General features: G+C 31.8%; 1 protein-coding gene across 1 annotated transcript in view; it reads right to left on the bottom strand.

The window, feature by feature from the left end:
• LOC129223885 (protein O-mannosyl-transferase 2-like) overlaps positions 1 to 22384 on the bottom strand; it is a 79395-nt gene that overhangs the window by 35706 nt on the left and 21305 nt on the right. Inside the window, exons 4-9 of the mRNA XM_054858257.1 lie at positions 21158 to 21266; positions 19701 to 19875; positions 15226 to 15319; positions 10470 to 10576; positions 7534 to 7616; positions 1700 to 1809 (exon numbers count right to left, since the gene is read on the bottom strand). Of these exons, the coding sequence (XP_054714232.1) occupies positions 1700 to 1809; positions 7534 to 7616; positions 10470 to 10576; positions 15226 to 15319; positions 19701 to 19875; positions 21158 to 21266 (678 nt within the window). The remainder of the gene's footprint in view (positions 1 to 1699; positions 1810 to 7533; positions 7617 to 10469; positions 10577 to 15225; positions 15320 to 19700; positions 19876 to 21157; positions 21267 to 22384) is intronic.

The following is a 22384-nucleotide window of genomic DNA, read 5'->3' as shown; positions in this document are numbered from 1 at the left end:
CTTCCAAAGTACTTTAAAATAAGGAATGAAAATCAGGAATTTTACAGAATATTAACAGCTATACGAGCCTTCCTATAACAGCCTTACGAGAAATTTTAAAGGCAGAGAGGTTTTCCAATGTTCAATAAATGATAGTTTGTCACTTTTGGGGAGTATATTTTAGATTACCCACTTTTACCACAGATTTTACATCAAAAGCAGAGGAGATTTTTGGAGGAAACAAATATTGATTGGGGAAGAGATTTCAAAGTTATTATCAGATAATTATAAATTCAAAGCACTTTTAAAGACTACTATATTTGCTACTATATATCTGCTGTCCCAAGTTATAAAAAAAAATTTCAGAGCTTTTGAAGAAACAAGATAATTGAGGAGAGACCAATTAAAACCACACGTCTAGTTTCAACAAAAATCAAATTAGCAGCTGATTCAAATATTACAGGATAGTTCCTACAGCATTGTATTGTTGTTTCAGTCAAAGAAATGTATTTCATATTTAAATTCTGTTTTAAAACTCGTAACTCAAACAAGAACATGTCTATAGAAGTTTCAATAAAAAATATCCATTTGGCTAATAGGAGTCGGCTATTTCGATCATGTGACATGGAGCTGATCTACGCTGTCAAGCTTTGTTCTACTGTTGCTGTTGAGGTTGATGTGGATGTCCGTGAATGTTTTTAGGTTCTTGATTCATTCAAAAACAAATATGTCCGCTATGATTTTAATCAGAGACAAATATGCCCATTAGATTCAATCAAATGAAGACATGACCTAATTTTAAAAAGTTAAATACAGGTTTATTGGACTTTCTAAATTTGAAAGCCTTCTCTCAAGAATATTAAGGAGACTAAATTAATCTACAATATAATCCTGATTTAAGGATAGTCAAGGGACTGAAAAAAGTTATCGTTAAATCAAGGAGCATAGATATTCAATGCAGTCAAATCCGGACCAGTAAATGGTCTTTAATCATTAAATTAAGGAAATCATTAAATCCGGATCATTTAATCAAAATTATACTGTATATAAATGTATTTTTCCATAAAAGGTTATTTATAAAAGTTTTTTTGTGAATTTCCAAAATTCGTTTAGAATGAACCATATGTGGTTTTGATTAGTAATTCCTCAATTACTCTGCGGCAAAGAGTATACTATCTTTACTAATAATAAAGCGGAAAGTCTCTCTGTCTGGATGTCTGTAGGATGTCTGTGACGCGCATAGCGCCTAGACCGTTCGGCCGATTTTCATAAAATTTGGCACAAAGTTAGTTTGTAGCATGGGGGTGTGCACCTAGAAGCGATTTTTTGAAAATTTGATTTTATTCTTTTTCTACTTCACTTTCAAGAACATTTTCCAGAGCAAAATTATCATAAGATGTACGAGTAAATTATAAAACTATCATGACGTAGAATGGGAAAGTGAATGAACATAGCCAATCGGCGAGAAATTTGTCATCCATTATTTGAAAATATACAGGCAAACCGAATGACCTTTTGATTTTCAACTGTGGGCAAAGCCGTGTGGGTGCCACTAAGTAAAATAATGTCAAAAATTAAGGAAACTTTGAAAATGATGTTTCTTTTGCCTGAATATCATAAAATTTTACTTGAAACTTACTAATACAAATTAGAAATCAATTCATGTTAGAAAAGCAAAAAAATAAGCATTTTATATTGATAAAAAAAAAAAAACACTTGCCTGTTGTTGTCGAGCTCCAATATTTTCTGGATACAAATGCCAATGAGAATGAAGGTATCCCCCACCAGTTCTGTGGTTTTTAATAGTAACAACAGCTCCATATGCTACATCTAGTCAAAGATAGTAAAGTGCGTGCAAAAATGAACAAGTACTTCAGAGTTATTATTTTTAATTATTATTACAAATTTTCATTCATTCATTTATTTTTTCAAAAACTAAATATGGACAACAAAGTAATAAACTCAACAAATCACTTGTTGAAAATTGTTTATTTTAAACAATATTTTTACAAAAAAAAAAAAGATTGACTTTGAAATTAGTTGTTACAGTTTAGGAACAACTCTTCTGCAAAGCTAATACAGTTGTGGTTGTTGTCGTGTCTAATGACGTGCAGAGTGTGAAAGGTTTAGATGCCTCCAAAACGCTAATACAGTCAAACCTCGTTATCGGGACACCCGGATTTTACGAAACTCCGGATGTCACGTCAATTTTTCAAAGTTCCAAACTTATGCCATATAATTTTAATATTAAGTTGCTCTGGATTTTACCACAGTTTTTTTTTCATGCAACTTTGGTTACAACGACGCTTTGAGCTGCCCAGACACTGGATCAAATATTTCTTTGCAATTGAAAATTTTCAGTAAAATAATGAAGACTTCTGGAGATGTTTGTTGTAGGAACTTCGGACTCTGACAAGAGATTTGGCCGAGCATGACACCTCAAGAGTGGTGGGGGGCAAGTAGATAAGTTCTGAAAGGTCAGGTTTCAGACTTTCACAAGAGGGACAATAGAAAGGAATTCAAAGCAGGAGGATTGTAATACTGGACGAGGGAAACAGCAAGAGAAGAGAAAGACCATAGCTACGTTAAGCTGTAGGTGGTCACTACAAGCTTCTCCCATGAGAGAAAAAAAGATAAGGGGCTCCTCATTAGATTGAAAAGGGACACACAACTCTTAGAAGTGGATAAAAAGATTAGAAAGGGTTACACTAAGCTCCACCTTCGAAAGCCGTCAAAATCTAATCAAATTGCGATCAAAGTGAAGAGTTTATTGGTTCTTTTCTTACTGGTAATTTTGTGGAAGAAGGAGTGTGACAAATGTTATTTAAAAATGAATCAACATTTTATTGGAAAATATTGTAGAATTGGAAAAAAAAAATATTAATAATAATAAGGGAAGGGGTTTTTTTAATTGAATATTTTTTGTTATATTCACCAATAATTCAAATTTACACTAGTTAAATCTAATTACAAACATAAACAGTATTAATTTCTTCATTAAATCTAATTTTATGGTTAACTAATGGTTAATTATGAATTTTTTAAACTATTCCGGTTACGACGTCGCTCTGGCTATGACGACACTTTGTTGACAGTCCCAAAGGCATCGTGATAACGAGGTTCGACTGTAATGTATGAGATTTAATTGAAACTTTTATTCAGAAAATACATAAACTAAATTTCAATAATTTAATTAATAAACATTTAATGGGGAGAACATTTTAACCAGTACATGTATTTAAACTTTCTCATTGGAAAACAAACTTAGAACATAGATCAGGTATATAGGAAAGAATATTTTATCACAACAAAATTGCAAAAATAAATTACATATGTTCCACAACTGCAAGCAACTTTTTATAATTACATAAAACAGTTTCAGGGAAAATTTTATCTGTGTGCATGTGTGTGTGCCCTAAGCATTAGTTTGACTCTTTTTAAATTAATCACCTCTAAATTTCATACTTTTATTAGTCGGTGGAACCGTCAACTATACGGTTTCATTCTACGATAGAATTGTTCAAAATTAAAAAAGCTGCAAAAGTGAGCGAGAAAATATTCATTGGTTACAATACAAAAATATCTTGATTCAAAAGTGGCAAAAAAAGTGAAAAAATGGCAATAAAATACGGATCTGCAAACCCGTAAGGAATTATTACGTTGAATTTCCTTGCTACCAACCAATAGGAAGGGATGAAAATGTAAACAAACGCAATGTGTCTTTTCTGCAACTCAGTGACAGTATGTTCTACGTAAATAATAATGGCTTCATTTGACCAAAAAGTAATGTTTTTTTTTTTTTTTTTTTTCAAAATAGAATATTTTGTTTTAAATTATACTCAAAAGAATGTGTCTTGAACACTTGTTTTGCAACACAAATTCGTTTTGGCGATAACTTTTGGCAACAAATGTTAACTCCAAGTACTGCTTCAACATAAGGTCATTACTGCAAGGGTAGATTGAACAAAGTAATCGTGCTTAATATACGTATTAGATGTGCTACACATCATATTTTTGAAATGTGCCCAGGTTAACTTTTTGCATAGTAACAACTTATTTGAAAACATTTTATTGCAAAAGTTATCCTCAAGCCATATGTTCTGTATGGATGGGATGGTTCAAAATACAAATGTCTGCAATTTAAAAAATATTGTAGACAGCTAAAAAAATGTCAGAGATTTAGAGAGTTTAAAGCACAAGTTCTAACAGTACCAATGAGGAACCTGCAAGCATTTTTTAAATTTTTTTAAATGAAAATTCAGATCATTTTATGAGGATAGACACCAATTTCAGTTCAATCGAGTTGCTAGTTATTCTATTTATAGTTAGTTTTATATTTAATTCTTAAAATCTTCCTCTTAGCCCTGTACCCTTTGTTTCCCCATGTCCGCTGATGACGTCAATATTCATTCCCGCTTTCCTCTCCCATCTCCTTCTGGTACTGAACAGATGTACGCGTATAGAACATCGCTAGGATTCTCAAGATGGCTCGAAGCACAAACTGCAAGTACTATATTGTACCTCTTAGCAAATGTTCAACATCTGCACACAGCGAAAAAAATACTTTTAGTACACCAAAAAGAGAAAATGAGAATGGTGAATGCCATCAGCACAATAAAAAAGAGAGAGAGAAAAAAACTAAACTGTGTTTTTCACTCTTTTGTTGCAAAAATTATTTTATAGTAGCGAACATAATTGTGCATTAATTATATAAAATTGTTTTGCTTTTTATAAAAGCTATCCCTGATCACTTCTCTTTATTTTTTGTTCTTCGAATTGAAATGATTTTATTTCCTTTGAGGATGGACTGTTACTTCTCATGTATTGATTTATTTCATTTTGCTCTGCACCAACTTCTGCATTAAAAACAGTTATTCAAATCAACAATCTAGATTTTAATTTTGAGTAATTTTTAAGAATTAAAGTTTAAAAGAAAATGAAGGGGCTTTGAATTATTTAAATCTCTAGCCAGCAAAAATTCATGCACAAAAATAAATAAAATACTTTAAGGAAAAAAAACAATAAAATATAAGGAAAAAACATGTTGAAGAAAGATTAAATTCTCAAAAAATTTTAATTTAAAATCGTATTTCTATTTTACTACAAAACATATTGAAAAAAGTACAAAATTTGTCACTACACAAGATAAAAAACAATCAATCAAAAATTAATTCAGTATGTATTCAAATCAGTCTGAAAACATGTATAAGCATTTAAAAGCACAAAAACACTAAATATTAATTAACTAAACACATCATGTGTTATTTTTCAGATCAAAATTATCAATTTGAACAAAAGGAAAGGAAAGAAAATTATTTGCAGAGAACTAGGCAAAAAAAAGAAACATGTCAATTTTATGAACAAAGATAGAAAACAGTAAAATTAACCTGCTTAGTGCTATAAAGTATTAAATTAAGAAGGTTTATCTCCCTCATATTCCATGCAAGGAAAGGTATCTCCCTAGCTTTGGCACTAGCAATTTGTCTGATATCTTCAAAATTTTACGTTTTTATAAGTGTCAGCATCTTTCGCAAGCTGTGACAGTCACTTACACTAGTCTAGTTTGTAAAATTCTGAGTGATATCTATAAATAAAGAAAAAATGTTCCATTTTTGCTTTCTTTATTAATTTGAAAATTTCACTTTTAAGTGATTTACTTTTGAATTAGTTAATGAGTTACAGGTGAAAATGAATTTTTCTTGTGTTGGATTTTTCATGAGGGAAGGCGGGGGGGGGGGGGGGATTGTGTCTAAGTAAACCCCACGCCCATGACATATAGAGGTACTCAATAAACGATCTGTATTTATTTTATTGTGCAAACAGTTGTACTTTGAAATAATTTACTTGTGAATAAAATATTGCTGTCCAATTCAAAGTATTAGTATCTCTTGTAGGAATTTCGGAGGTTGAGGGTGATCTATTCAGTGGGAATATACACTTCTTCCTCTTCTGAAGATTAAAATTAGAACACCTTTGTTTTCAATAACGAACAGCAAATCACGCTTCACTCTATCCCACAGGGTCTGTTCTCTATCCCCTTTGTTTGAACTCGCCTTCCGAACTGGTTCTATTGTTCAGGGACTGAATCTTAATGTCGACGCATGCTCCTCCTCTTTTTGTGTCATGTGAGCTTCATTCCGTTTTAAGATCATTTTAAGTTGTTATTTTGAAGAATACAGGACAGTTTTTTAAAAACTGAGTTGATTTTTGAGAGTTTTAAGTTGTAGACCATTCAACTCAATCAACATTCCACGATTATCTGACTCATGCAAGTTCCTCATTAAAATGGTCACATTTATAAATATACTACTTTGACTTAATCATAGTTAATAGTTAACTTTTCACTAATGTACCATCCTAAAACAATAAAGACAAAACTATACACACAGCTTACTTAGAAATTGCTATGCTTTAATTTTAAAAATATTTAGTTTTCACTGGATGCACAATGCTTTGTTATAATATGGTGACATTTAATTATGTGGCTTAACAAAAATTTCTGACACCTACATTCCTAATCAAACATGAAATCACTGTTTTGACTTATCTTTTTAACTGCAAAAGCAGTTTTCTATATTTATTTGGATTCACAACTTTGTCTGCAACTTTTGACATCAGTTGCTTTTAATTATGTGTACCAGTAACTATCAGACAGTTTACTCAAAGCAATTATCAATTTGAAAGTTATAATGCACAAAAATACAACTAAATGAGGAATGCTATCAATAGTTCTGAAGGAAGATCAATTTTAGAATTTTAATATATTAATGTGTAGTGTTAAAAAATAAAAATTGAAGCTAATCATAATATTTTCATATGATTCATATTCATTCAATGTGTAGCAGACAAATCTTGATAACAAATGTAGCCTCAAAGCAATTTATATTTTATTCTTGATTTCTATTGGTTAGGAGTTCTGAGACGCCTCACATAATGTGTTTACATGAAATAGTTTTTCGTTGTAATTTCTATGTTTGTATAAATGCACCGAAATGAAATCGAGATTTTTTTTTCTTTATTTTTGTTATTGTACAGCATTATTTTACAGAAAAATTAGGTTTTGCATTTCGAACTCCTACCATGATAAAATTTGATTTTTAGCCATAATTTTGAGCTGAACCACAGACAATATGTACTGTTGTCTTTAGGTAATACATACACATGTTATAGGCTTCTTTGTAACCAGAAAAATGTTTTGTTAATTATATTGCATATGCCTGGTTAGGTCTCTCTTGTAATCAATCCCAAAACATGAGTCTGCTGTAGGATTAGCAAAATTTGTGCGATAATATATTCTTTTCTATATAAAGGTACACATAATATTCTTATGGATCAAGAAATTGGATGATTTTTAAATGTATTTCACACTGATGAAAATAACTATAAGAGAAATTTAAGTTAATACAGTTAAACAATTTGAAACAAAGTGCAAACAAAGAGAATAAAAAAAAATACTTTTCTGTTTGAGAAAATAATAATAACAACAAAAACTTTAGTTAATAATAACAACAAATACTTTAGTTATTATTAATGTTCTACATGACATAAACAAACCTCTTGGCATATGAGCATGATACAGGGAATTCCCCTCAAGCTGTGACTGAAAAGCAGAGCTGAAAAATCCATCACCCGACCCACTAAAAAATAACAAAAAGACAGGACTGCATAAACCAATAATAGCTGGTAGGCATTGTTGATCGTGAAAGTCTTTCAAGATTAATTTATTAAAGTATAAACTGCATTCATAACAGTGAAAACAAGGTTTGAAAAACTTAAAATTACGATAGCAAATTAAAGATATACATGTGAAAAAAGCGTGTTTAAATTTCTGAAGTCATAATAACATAGCCGTAAAACCATGAAAATTACAAAAATCGGGAGATCTGTGTATGACATACAGGGAAAAGCTGTGATAAAATTTCTTACGAAGGAAAGAGAGCACAGCAAATAAAAGGAATACACTCAAACCTGTTTTTGTGTGAATTGCTTTTCAGCGGTCTATGAAAATTTCAATCAGATTGACCATATTATTTATAAAGCGAAAGGTGAGGTAGTATCTTCAAGTTACGACAGAGGAACCCTGATGGGAGGTCACTGTGACTTGGTTTATTTTTATTTCATTAAAAGATAGGTATGTCATAAGTTTTTAGGTTACTTTCTACATGAGACTCTCTTTTTATGTGGTCCTATCCACTACATAAAAGAAAAAAAAATAATTAACTGTGTTGCGAAAACAACTTTTTATAGTTTTTCATGAAGTTTTGCATAATTTTTTTCATGCACTTTTTTTTATGCAGCCCCTATCCACTGAATAAAAACAGGTTTGGGTGTATTTTACAATTGAATTAAAACTTTTCTTCCCTTGATTTTAAATTGTACTAATAATATTACATTTACCAAAGTCTAATTCACAAGACACATGTTTCGAAACAAGCTTAATACACTTTCCAATAGCAAACTTTAGTCTAGTGGTTCCCAACTTCTTGTACCTCGCGACCCTTTTTCGGTGAATTAAACAACCTGCAACCCCATATGTGTGATCCCCCTATGTATATATATTCCTGATTACCCCACATTAACTGGCATGCCGAGAAATTTGAATTTTTGGCATGCCAGACAATCCATTCTCATTTTAAAATTTAAGAAAAGTAAATGTTCTAGCTCAGTTCCAGGCACAAAGAAAATCACAATAGGGAAGAAAATAGATTGGCAAACCGAATAGTTAGTACATGGAGGAAGAAAGGTTACTAAATTTGGCATTCGTTGATTAGTTTCATATTCTATAATAGTACAACAGGTAAAACCTTACTCAGAGAAAGTTTCTGAATGAATCAATAGTGAGACCTTTTATGCAGTGTGATCCTTTAAGCGTAATGTAGCTATAGTTTACCTACTCAATTAAAGGAATTTACTACAACAAATAAAACTTTCGATGCTGATAATGTTAGTCAGGACTTAATTTGCATGGCAGTTCATGGGAGCTAAGCTCCTCCACTTCTTTTCAATGTCATGTAAATTTTAATATTTTACACAAAATTCAGTCCATTTATGCCTAAAAATAAGATCTGAAGATTGTAGGACTCCTGTACTGCTTTTGCTAGAAATTAAGCTATGATATTTGTTTAAAAATAAGTCAGGTTTGACTGTTATAGAAAGGGAAAAAAGGGAATCAGAGAAACAGTTTGTAAAAGAATTTGCTTGTTTAGCCAAGAATCAAAATACTAAAACAAGAAGCAAAGATATATTAGTATGTATTTGCTACTGGTACTAATGAGGTCCTTCCCTATAGCTTTACTTATATGCCAATAAACGATTGACTCTAAAAGCATTCCGAATAATTAATAACAAACATGATTTGTTTATAATTTGCTTTATAAATTAACATTTTATCATAAAATTAGCAGCCCCCCCCCCCCCCGTTTTATTTTTCCCTGAAAAGGAAAATAAAACATGTTTTTTTTTTTTTTTTTCTTTTGTGTGTGTGATGTAATAGTTTTAAAACTAATATATACATTTTTCTAAGTAGGAATATCGCGAGCCCATAAGAAATGCTTCACAAACTCAATTAGTGTTGTCTCCCACAGGTTGGGATACCCTGCATTAAACCAAGTGATGTTTACCATTTCAAAATCATTTTTTAAAACAAAATGGTGGGGGCAGGAAATGTAAATATGATTTGTACCCTTTCATTTCTTTCTTTTATAATTCCTATTATATTTTTCTGTTGGATTTTCAGACCAAATAGTAAAGGACTCGTTACCCTTTTTTAAAATAAACAGGAAACAAGGAATAGAGAAACTTGAATATCAGGAAAAATACAGTAAATCACAGATCATTGACACCTCCCTCCCCCAGATCAAGAATCATGATATTCCTATTTTGTGTGCCTGAGTGAAAGTTACACAAACAATTGGGAAAAAATCCCAGAGTTTTGGACACTCTCAGTTATCTCAAAAGGGTTAGCAGCTACATAATGGAAAATAAATTTAAAAAAATAATAATAAAAATTAATTTGTATTTTGACATCTTGAATTCAAATTATGTTTTTCGCAATCACGAGTGTGTGTATGTGTGTGGGGGTATGTGTTTGTGTGTAGGGGTTATGTGTATGTGTGTGTAGGAATGTGTGTTTGTGTCTGTGTGCTGGCATAAGTGTGTGGGTAGTTGTGTGTATGAATGTGTGGGGGTGTATGTGTATGTGTGTGTATAGGCATATGTGTTTGTGTCTGTGTGCAGGCATGAATGTGTGGGAAGTTGTGTGTATGTTTTTGTATGTGTATATGTTTGTGTATGTGTGTCTGTCGACGCTGATGGTGCGGAGGGTAGCGGAGGGAAAAATCAAAGGAACGTCAAAAACAGTCAAGTGAGAACAATAAGCAATCGTGATTGCTCAATAATAACAATTCAAATAATAAAATATATTTAACATAATATATTCAAACAATTTCATAAAACTTTTGCTTAAATAAAACTGACTTCCAAATATGTACCTTTTATATAATGTTTTTAAATGAATATAAAAGAATGACATGTATAAAATGGCTGGAACACATATAAGACAAATCACTCGAGCTGCAAAATGCTTCATCACTTCAACCTGAAAAATTCATGCATTTATAACTGAAACAACAAATAAGTATATTTTCAATATAAAACATTCGGTAAAAGAAAAGAAAAGGGAAAAAAGAGAAAAAACACCATGTACATTGCTATTGACTAAGATTGTACCCAAATTAAGATTTTCATTAAGCTGTCGTACTAAGCACAGATGTGGTATCTGGGCATTTTGTCAAAATTAGTTCAACTTTGAATAGTTGATGTGGGTCGATAATAAAAACTAATACAACTTTGCATAAATGCTCAAGCAAATATTCAGCTTTTTGTATTTAAATGTTTGTTTAAAATGTAAATTCTTAAAAATGAAATGCATGTAAAATATTCATAGCAAATTCTTTTACGCAAAAAAAGGGGGGGGGGCATTTTATTCTACAATCAATTATATTTTCGTTTAAGTATCTTGTGCTGTCAAAATTATCTTCATGCTCGGTAAAAATGAATCTAGAAAATAAAACGTTTTAAATGATAGCATGATAGCAACATTTGAACATAGAACAAAAAATTATTATGACTTACAGTTTTAAGGGCCTGAAATTTTGAAATTTTCATTTTTCAGAAGGCAGATTCTGTAAGATTTGTATTAACAAAATAAAGTGACTGCAGTATTTTCAGTATTTCTGCCAAAATGGGTGAGTTCGTTCTTTTGATTTAGTGTCCTCTTGTTTTTCTTCTCCATGCAGTATCGAGCCTGGTAAAAATTTCAAAGCCCCTTTTTTATGTTTTAACTTGCCCTTGTAACTTATTTTAATCTATTTGTCTTTAGAATGCCTTTTTTAAAATTGTTCTGGGTTTGCTCGCCCTGTTTATTTCACACGAGCCACATACTGAGTTTTTAATTGTGATATTCCTTTGTGTTTTTCCCCTGGGTGCCTTGCATGTCACTGCCGGATTCCTCTGAATTTTATTTGCAGCAGGAAAAATATTTAACTGAAAGTTTCTGGTGTTTTTCGGGTTTTCACAAAGCAATGGTACGGCCAATTTCTTCTTTTTATCTATAATTAAAACTAATCACCACAGTACACATACATGTTTCCAGCACGTGCTCAAAAATTACTCCAAAATACATGCATGAAGAACTTTTGCTTAACAATGCTGGATGCTTTGTTTCAATAAAAAAAATTGTATTATCATGTACAAGGAGTGATCAAAAAGTATGGTGAACGAAATTTTATAGCAACTGCTAATGCATCCATATGCTGTAATTTGTCCAGTAGCATGATCAGCTGAGACAGGCAGGGACAAATTGTAACAGGTTCAAACTTGTTAGTCATCTACCAGAGCCGCTAGAGTGAGGTTAAATTTATTGTGTCTGTCAGCAAACATGGCATTTGAACAACACATTAACATTAAGTTTTGTTTTAAGTTGCAAAACAATATCAAAGAAGTTTATGAAATGTTTAAATTGGTGAACCGCAATAATGTGGGAACTCTGAAGACAGTCTACAAGTGGTATGACCAATTTAAAAACAGAAACAAGACTGTTGAAGAGGAGCAGCGTGCCGGATGTCCAGTAACCTCAAAAACAGAAGAGAAATGTGCAAAAAGTGGAAACAATTATTCATTCAAACAGACGAATGACTATTCAGGAGCTATTGGAAGACCTTAACGTCTCTAACGGTTTCGTTTAAATTGTTTTAAGTCAAGAGTAGCAAATGAGAGGAGTGAGGGCAAAATTTGTTCTCACACTTTTGAATGATAAACTGAAGGAAAATCTTTTTTTGCGAGTTTTTGGCTGGAAAAAGTGTTTTCGTCTGTTTACATCTGTCCCATGTAACTTCTGGCTCTTCCAAAAAAAGGAGAACTGTGCTTAAAGGAAAACGTTTTTAAACCATTGCTGACATTGAGAGGGCCGCAACCAGGGTTGGATTTAGGGGAGGGCAGGCGGGGCTACTGCCCCAAGGCCTCCACAACAAAGGGGCCCCCCACAATAAAATTTTTACAAAATATCCTAACTTTCATGGTTTGAAAATATCGGATATATACATACATATCAAAATATTCGGTTATATATCAAAGTATCGGATATTTTCGAAAATATGATGATCTTTTCGAACCCTGATTAGGGGCCTCCACTCCTTCGTTGCCCCGAGGCCTCCACACTTCCAAATCTGGCCCTGGCAGCGACCGAACAGCTGAAAGCTCTTCCAAAAGATACCTTCCTGAACTGGTTCCAGTCATGAAATCAATGTTTGGATAAATGCATTGCTCGCCAAGCACAGTACTTTGAAGGAGATTAAATCAAATTCTATGTAGCCTTATTACTTTTTTTGAACAAAAAATTATTCACCATATTTTTTTATCACACCTCATACTTGTTTTAATGCTTCTGTGTTATTATTAAAGTTTTCATAATCATTGAAAATTCAATGAAATAAGTAGGAAGTTTATAGATTGTGTATGGTGAGAGGGAGTTAGGAGTCCAATTTTGATACTGTCTAATGGCATGGTATAACATTAGGCCGATCTTGTAAGACAAAATAATCGGAAGGCCTTTAAAAATACCAGGGGTGATTGTGAGTTCATCAAAAAATACCTGAAAGTTTCAAAGCGAGAACAGGGGGGGGGAGAGGTAATCTTTGGCCCTTATTACTTAAGTGCACCTCTGCCATAGTTTAAAATAGTTCTGAGTCAAAATATTGCGTGCACATTTAATTAAATGTTTAATGGATTACAAAGTTACTTTTGAGCGGGTGTTATACAAATTATCTTGACATTTGTCCATCTTAAGGGATAGTTGGCTATCTTAAGGCTCTTGCAGGTATATTTGATGAGTATTATATAATTTAAAATAAATTGCGGAGGTAGGGAGATAAAAGCATAACGAAAAAAGAACATAATTCCGGTATTTTCAGACATAAAAATACCGGAAATACGTCCGAAAATACCGGAAATTCGGTTAAATACTGGACCACAATCACACCTGAAATACACATATAAGGCATCAAGAATTAAAGTGGATAAAGTTAATGAACGACTTGGTTCACTTTTGCTCTGAGCACTTTATTTAACACAAAGCACTTTGGGCTCTCATTATATGATGCAATATAAAGTGGATCAAGTCGTTCATGAACTCGATCCACTTTTGCTCTGAACACCTCACATACCTTAAAAGAAAACCATTCATAAATTAATTTTGATTTGGCTGTATTATCACATCATAAATTTATATTTAATTATTTATATTAGTTTAAGTGCATACATTAACAGACAGAGGAGGCGAGTGGGGCTTATAAGTGTGGGGGCAAAAATTTTTTAGGAAGTTGAAGACTTTTTTAGGCCATCTTGAGTGACTAGGGGGGAGGGCGCTTCTTGTGTTCTCTCGCGAAAATGTTTTGGAATTGTAGTTTTAAATTAGCCATTTTAGTAGTGTTCTGTCAATGTTTGAGGAACGAAAAGGAATTTCTAGTGTTGCCCCATAATGTTTTTTTAAAAATAAAGTCTAATTAATGATAATAATAAAGTCGAAGAAGTTTAGACCGTCTTTGCATTGCATTGCACCCCGAAGCCCCCCGTGCCTACCGCGTTTGCAGTTTACCAGTTTTAGATGCCCAAAATGACTCGGACAAATGGGGCCACAGGGACAGTTCAACCCAGACTCGACCCCATAGGAAAAGACGCGCTTTTGCCGAGAGTCAGATACCGAGAACATAGCTGTGTTTATGCCAGATGTGATTACAAAGTTTTGTTACAATATTTACTTGCTTTTGAGCCAGAGGGATGTTTTACGTTAATAATGCAACATGTTACATGGAGGAGGTGCAAAATTCAAATTACAAACAGATGCAAGTTTCTTGTATCCATGCAGATGAAAAATTGCACAATTTCACAACGTTCAAGTAACAAATTATAGAATACAGATACAGAACAATTATTCATGGTTACACTAGTATATCAATATAGCTGGTAAACAACAGAACAATAAGATGACAATTCCTTAGAGAAGTAGATATGTATGAAAAATTAGATGCGTAATAATTTTTCATACTTCTCTAAAAGGCTCTTCCCGGATAAAAAAATCTTAAAATGATGTGTTAAAGACGCAAATTAAAACCATCTTTAGCAAACTTAGAGCAAGGGGTTTAGGGTTTGCTACCAGAAATTTTGCAACGTTTAAAACGTCTTTTGAAACGTTCCGTCAGACTTCTCTTTTATTGACTGAAGGAGGAACAGAAGAGTTCGGAAGTTCTCCTAGCATTTTTTTTTTTTTTTTGAACTGATGAAATCCTAAGAACTCAGTTTTGAACTTACTTTGGGGACTTAAAAAGATCTCCGAATTTTTGGAGTCTTCAAAACGCAGTTTTACGCTATCTAGGGAGATTCTTTTCCTGATCTTTTTCCTTCAAACTGGAGTTTTTATAATGCAAATTTAGGTCGTCCTTAAATTTAGAGGAAGAAGGGAGTGCACTCTGAGATTTTCTCCTGGAAAAATTTTCAAAATTGAAGCTTTAAAACTGAAATTTTAAACTATATTCGGTGACGTTCAGGTAATCTCAGTCAGAACGTTTTGAAATTAAAATCTTAACGTTGAGGCAGTTATTGATGACAAAAAAAGGGTGACGGTGGCAACCCCCCCCCCTTGTCCCCCTAAATCGCCGCCACGGTCGACAGAATATTAACACATGAAAATACCATTGAAATGTTCAGATTTCCAAGAATGTTCCACAAGTCATACACTGTATGGAAGCCAATTAACAGAACAATGAAGAGTCCCACAAACTTAACACTAAAAACAAAAATAACAATTAAATACAAAATTGCACACAGTAAAATATAACAAGAAATGCAAGAATCAATGCTGGGCAATTCCACGGGTAACTGACTGACCCCATTTTTAAAGCAAAACAAAACGCATTTTGTAATATTCAACGCAAAATATACATTGCAAAAACAATCTTTTCCTGTAGAATATTGTATTTTTTAGTATAAACTCAATGGTATATTTAAATTCTCAAAATACATTTTGGACGATTAAAAAAAAATTGTGAAAAATATGGTAACTGACTGACATACTATTTTTAGTATTTCAGTCAGTTACCATGCTTTTAATTAATACTTAAAAATCATCCAAAATGTATTTCGGGAATTGAACTATACCATTAAATCAAGCATAAAAAATACAATATTCCAGGGCAAAAAATTGTTTACATAACATACAAATTGTGTTAAATGTTACAAAATACATATTATTTTGCTTCAAAAATGTCAGTCAGTTACTTGTGGAATTGCTCTGCTATAACTATTTTGTAGCAAATTAAGTTATTATAATAATTATTTTAAATAAAAAACTATTAAAATTCCTTTTTAAACTTAGAGTATCAAAGAGCAATATTTAATATAATACTTCGGTAAGAATAACATTTGATCAAATTTCATGCACAATAGTGCACAATTACAAATACAGTGAAACCTGTGTATAACAACCTATACTAGATAATAAATCTATGTATAACAATATTTTCTTTGTCTCAACAAAATTCTCATTTACCCAATGTACTTCCAACCAGCCTATGGCAATAGTCACATTTAACCCGTACCAGCGAAGGTGAAAAAGTAGGACATAACAGGGGACGTGAGATCTTGGAGACCACTCTACTTTCAATTCTTTTAAAAATCGTGTAAATAAGATACATTCCTGCTATTTCCCTCAAATATTCTTAGCACTTTTATTAGCACAAAAAAAAAATATTCTTGAATTCTGAGGTGAAATATATCTTTTCCAAGAAAATTTAACTGGAGCCTAAAGATTTTTCGTGAGAAATCGTATGTTGCAGTAAATAATTTACTACTCATAATAAAAATGAATCTATTATCAATTAATGATTTTATTTTAGTTGTTTAATATATACAGGGCATTTTAATACCAGAAAATTGATTATTCCACATTACGGGAAAATTTTGACAGCCCTTTAACTGTTAGTATTTTACTTAGACTTCCCAGGAATAATTCAGCCTTTATTGTCCCTTGAACATCATTGCACAACTTTTGTAAACCTTTCAAACAACTCTCAACCTCATCTAGAATATTTTGCATCAGATAAGCTAAATGAACCTATCTCTGGGGTCCTAACATTAAGAGCCATATCTACAACTGCCGAAAATTGTAACCCTGAAGGGGAGGTACGGTCTCACAGACTGCTTCTAAAGAATGCAATGAAATTTAAACCAGATGCACTTGACAAACGATACTGATAAGCAAGGGGGGTGTTCAAGGTCGCAAAACAAAAAGCTATAGGGAAAAACCATTCAATCGGACTGAAAATGAAATAGGGGTAGTGGGATGAACTTTTGAGCGGTCCGTGAGACCGGATCTCCCCTGTTACGGGTTAAGATGCACCTGTCTGAAATGATAATATTTTTACCCCCCCCCAAAAAAAAACCCTAGGTATTTTATTTTCACTACCTTTTCCACCTTAAAATTAGATCCCAAATATCAAAACAAAAGAAGGAAAGACAATGCTAAAAAATGAATTCATGATAGTTGGGGGAAAAGCTAAACTGTACTGCACCTAATTGATACGGGATTAAAACAAGTTGATGCACAAAAAAAAAAAAAAAAATTCTTTATTTGTATTCTCTTTAAAAATATTGAAAATGCTGTAGGAAAAAGTAAACATCAAACAGAAAAGACAAAAGGGCCCTTAACTGCAATGTTGATCATCAAACTTTTACTGCACAAAGATGTTCCTAATGCTGATAGTAATAAAAATGTCCTTGTGTAAGTATGTAACGTACCTATGTTTCCTACAAGTTATTTAAGCTTCTTTTTAAATAAAACCTAACATTAAGTATTGCAGTCATATAATAGATAGGAAAAAAATATTTCCATCAATGCTCAAACTATCTGTAGGGCCATTCCATGTGACGGAATGGGACATTTTGAGTACCTTTGTCACAAGATTTTGTTTCATAAACAAGGGCGCCCATATAAGGAGGCAAGGGGGGCTCGAGTCCCCCCCCCCTTTTGAAATTAGAACTTTCTTGCTTTTAGTACTTGTTTCTTTGCTAAAATGTAAAAACATTTCTTCTCCAGCCATTAGTGAATAAATTATTAAATATGTCGAATTTTAATGACTCTAATCTGTCCTGAAATCAGTTTCTACGAGGAAAATATCCAGCTAAGCCACAGGGAAAATATTTTAACAGCCCCCCCCCCACCCATGCAACTTTGCATATGGGTGCCCATGTTCATAAATACAAATAATAAAAGTTAGAAATTTTATTTTTAATAGCAACAGTAAAAATTTCTCATAAGAACTATGTAGAACATTAAAAGTTAGCCAGTTTGAAGAAAATAATTGAAGGACATGCAACAAAATGCCTGTGACCGTACGGGACCCATACGAGTCCCGTTCTGTCAAGGGTGATTTGTTGCATATTCATCAATTATTTTAATTAAAAATTATAAGTTTAATGTTTTATGGAATTCTTATGACAAATCCTTACTGTTGTTAGCAAAAATAAAATTTCTAGCTTGTTTTATTTGCATTTATAAAACAAAATATACTGAAAAATGTCCTGTTCCACCGCATGGAATGGCACTATTAGAATAACCTCACAATAACAATATTTTTTTAGGTCCCAACAGCAAGTTTTACTATATTCACTATTTGTTCTACAAAAAAAAATAAATAAATAAATAAATAAATAAAATCTTTAGCATTAATGAATATATCATAACAAAAGAGATCTATTATCAAAACACGCTTTATGAAAGCAATTAAAATATGGATAAACTGGAATGCATTGAATTGTGAATAACAACTATAAGTTCAAATTTTCACTACCTATGGCTATGTATCTCTCTTCGGATTTTCATAATTTGATGCTGACAGCAATGTCTCTTGTACGATTTTCCTGGTCATTTTTTTTTTTTTTTTTGTTTACCAGGTTTGAAGGTCAAATTTGTGAAATTCCCTTACTTTTCCCTGATTTTTTGAGGACAAAATGAATTCCCTGACAATTCCAAGTTTTTCCAGGACAAACAAACTTTGATTATTTTAACTTTTAAAAGCCTCTTTTAATTATTTAAGGAACTATTTTCCATTCAAAAAAATATTTTAGTCTTGTTTCAAGGCTTGTTTCATTTAAAAGTCCTTTAAAAAGAAAAAATAAAATTATGATGTCGCCAAATCAGTAGTTTCTATGTTTCTTTAACAAAGTATTTAGGAGACATTAAATAAAATGAAAGATAATCAACAAGATATAAAATGTGCTGTGATGCACTTATAAAAGAATAGTACCCTTTAATTATATCCCATAAAACATTGTTTGATGTGTTTGAAATACAGTCGAACCTCCATATATTGAAATTCTACATATTGAAATTTTCTACATATCGAAATCCCAGCAAATTTCTATGTTCATTACATAGAAAAATTGTTTCTATATATCAAAAAAAAATCTCTATACATCGAATTATTTTTCGAGACATTCGTAGACTTTTTCTTCCACTTTAGACTGTTTCTCTCATTAAAAATGAAGGTTAGGGGAGAAAATTAAGTTCACTTAAGGTTGCTACGAAACTCATAAGGAATCTGGGGTTGAGGGGTGTGTAGATAAGTCGTTGTTTTGTTCTGGAGTACTTAAATTCCCTCAAGTTTATTTCAAATCTTAGTTGTAATCAGTAACATTGTAAAATCAGTTTCAAGTTCTCCCTTTTGTCTGTTGATTAGCATTCCTAGTCTTTTTAGCTGCAATAAAAATCATTGAAGTTAAGTAGATTGATTTTTACTTTTCTTTTGATTACATTGTCAAAACAAAAATCCCCTAATGTTGTGGATCAAGTTGAATTGAAGAATGAAGATGTATGTATGAAGGCGAAAAAATGTAATTTCTGTTATTTTTTTAATTATTAACTTTTATTTAATCCCATGCTCGTATCAATTTGAAATTGGATTTCATACACGTAAATTAGCTTTAATTTTAATGTTTTAGGAGACTTTTAGGATAAAATAAGATCGTTTCTATATATTGAAATTTCTAATTATCAAATTTTTTCTGACAATTTGCTACTTCGATATATGGAGGTCCGACTGTATTATTAGCCCATAAAAATATTTTGCAATGAAAGACAACTTCCTTATCACAGAATCAAAATTTTTCACCTGATTGAACAAGCCATGAAAACTCCTGTCCACAACAGCCAAAACCACCATACGGCACTGAATGGTTTTTGTCTTTTTGACTGAAATTTTACCATGCCAAGCACAGATCCAACTATGAAGAACATAAGTATGGGGTCCAATAAAATATATTGAGATAATGTAATCATACCAACATCTGTAAAACAATACATAATATAATTAATTTTTTTTTAAATTTAAATCAATTTTCATGAGTTAGGAAGAACAGAAAATCAAAAGAAAAACAATATAGTACTTTTATAATCAAAATATGAGAGTTGAAAAAATGTATATATTTTTGAAAACAAGTAATAATGAACATCATTCTAAAAAAAATCATATTCATTCTACGCCTCAACTGATGCGTAAAAGCATAAGAAATGGCTAAGTTGCATAAATTTCGCCCCTATAATCTGTAGAATTCAAAAAATATGCATGTTCTTGAACTCAAAATTAATAACCAGTTGCCAGTTTCCATGATTTTTGAGCATTTTTTTGCAGAAAATCGTGACTTTCCATGACCATTTTCGATCATAGCGGAATCCATGACTTTCCAGGTTCACGGACACCCTGTACATACATCATTTTTATTAATGTAAGGGAAATTTTCTAAAACCATATAATTAAAGAAAAAGTTATTTAAACCTTAAAATCCAACTGGCGCAATAACAAAAATGCAGAAATGTTTAACACTTCGAGAATTCTTTGAACATTCATAAAAATGTACATTGAGAATTTTTATCATATTATAAATTATCAGGGGTTAATCCAGGATTTTTTTCTCACTACCTATTTTTGTGAAAATATTGCATCAATATTCTATTTTTTTTGAAAGATTATCAGCATTGATTTTGTGATTTTTAAAAGGCATATTCTAATTTTTGTTAAAAAAAACTAAAGCAACTTAAACTTTTGTTTGAAAATTGCAAATGCCATTTATTATTATATCTAACAGGTTTTGTTTTTTGTGTGTGGAGGGGGGGGGGACTTAAGAGGTTGGAAAAATCTCATTGTATATCAGCTATATAGGTTTTGTACTTAGTGATTCAGGAAATCGCCAGAAAAACAGCTCCCCAAAACTGATGCTAAAAGATTGCGCAAATGCAATTTGGCAAAAAACAGCTAAAAATGATTTAAAATACTACAAAAACTTGTTACCAAATCGAGTGTTAATATAAATCATCATAGCATTTCATTTTATGCGAAAACTGTTTTAAACAGAAAAACAAGTTTTCTTTTTTAAAATGCGGCATTTTGTGAAACTTACGATTTTTTAATATTGTTTTGCGACTGTGCTGATTTTCAAAGTTAGTTTTGTAAAGCTGCTGATTCTATTACTTGGTTTATGTGAAAGTGCCTACATTTTTAGATAAGATTTTTGTGAAACTACCAAAAAACGGTAGTAAAACCAGCCTGTATTGGACCCTGATTATACTTACCAAAGATGATAAAAGATGCCCCAAGTGCAGCTGCACACAAAGAATATGTCAATTCCCAAACAATTAGGAAAGAAAATGGAATTATGATGGTACCCAATAAAACACAAAACTGAAACAAAGAAAATTAACAAAATGAGTACATTTGTATTAATTTTATTACCATAAGAATTGACAAAAAATACTTCGAAAAGATTCCTTAAGCATGAGCTACATTCACAAATACGACAACAGCAACAGGCTCTCGGCCCAGCTAGGTTGGTCCTAGTCAATTTATTAGTCTCTAATGAAAATCAATGGCCCTCTTACAATTGTCTACTATTTTTCTCTTTTCAGCCCCATCCGGTTAGCTGTTCCAAATGCCCACAACCCTACTGAAGTAGTAATTTTTCATAATTTCCAGGTTAGCTTGAGGTTTGAATAACTTAAAACAATAACCCTTTGTCCACCTTTCTGTATAAAAATTTAACCCATTTTGATAAATTTAAACAATTAAATCATGTCCCCTCTGACTCTTCTTTGCTTTAGACTATACATAATAAGCCTTTTAAATCGGTATCATAATCTAAAAGTACATCTAAAAGTCTAGCTTACTAGCCTAGTAACCCTCCTTTGAACCTTTTACTTCCCTAAGAGTGTTTAAATATTTTGTTTTTTAAGTTTCAAAACATTTTGAGTTCAGTAATTTAAGAACATCAAGGAATCAATAATTTTCCAATGAAATTTAGCTGCCAATAAAAGGGGGGAAAATCTTTTCTAAAATCTGGTTACAAATATAGTCTAACTCGCTTATAACGAGCACAAAAGGACCACCATATTTGCATTTGCTCGTTATAACCGAGAGCTTGCAAAATACAAGTTGAAAAAGATAATACAAATTCATTATGTTATTGTTTTTTTTCTCCTTTTTAATCTCTGTACAGTACAATATGTTAATCTCTGTACAAATACATTGGTTAATTTACTTCGAACGGGCTGAATGTCTCTTCCTAGTGTCATTATTTTTGAGGAATACGCATATATTATTTTTAATTGCTTCTTTACTCCACAAATAAAAAAAAAGTGCTGACATGGCTTGGTCTCAGGATTTATGATTTATCATTAACGTTCCATTCCAGTTGACTTTGGAACGTAAAAGAAAATTTCAAAAAAAAAAAAAAAAAAAACTTTGTGCTAGAAGTCAATAGAAATTTATGAATCACAAAAATATTTCCCACTTTAAATGGGGTT

Source organism: Uloborus diversus, chromosome 6, assembly GCF_026930045.1.
Source record: "Uloborus diversus isolate 005 chromosome 6, Udiv.v.3.1, whole genome shotgun sequence".
In the NCBI taxonomy this organism is placed as follows: Eukaryota; Metazoa; Arthropoda; class Arachnida; order Araneae; family Uloboridae; genus Uloborus; species Uloborus diversus.
Note: the sequence above shows the minus strand (reverse complement) of the source record. Positions and strands in the feature narration are given on the sequence as shown.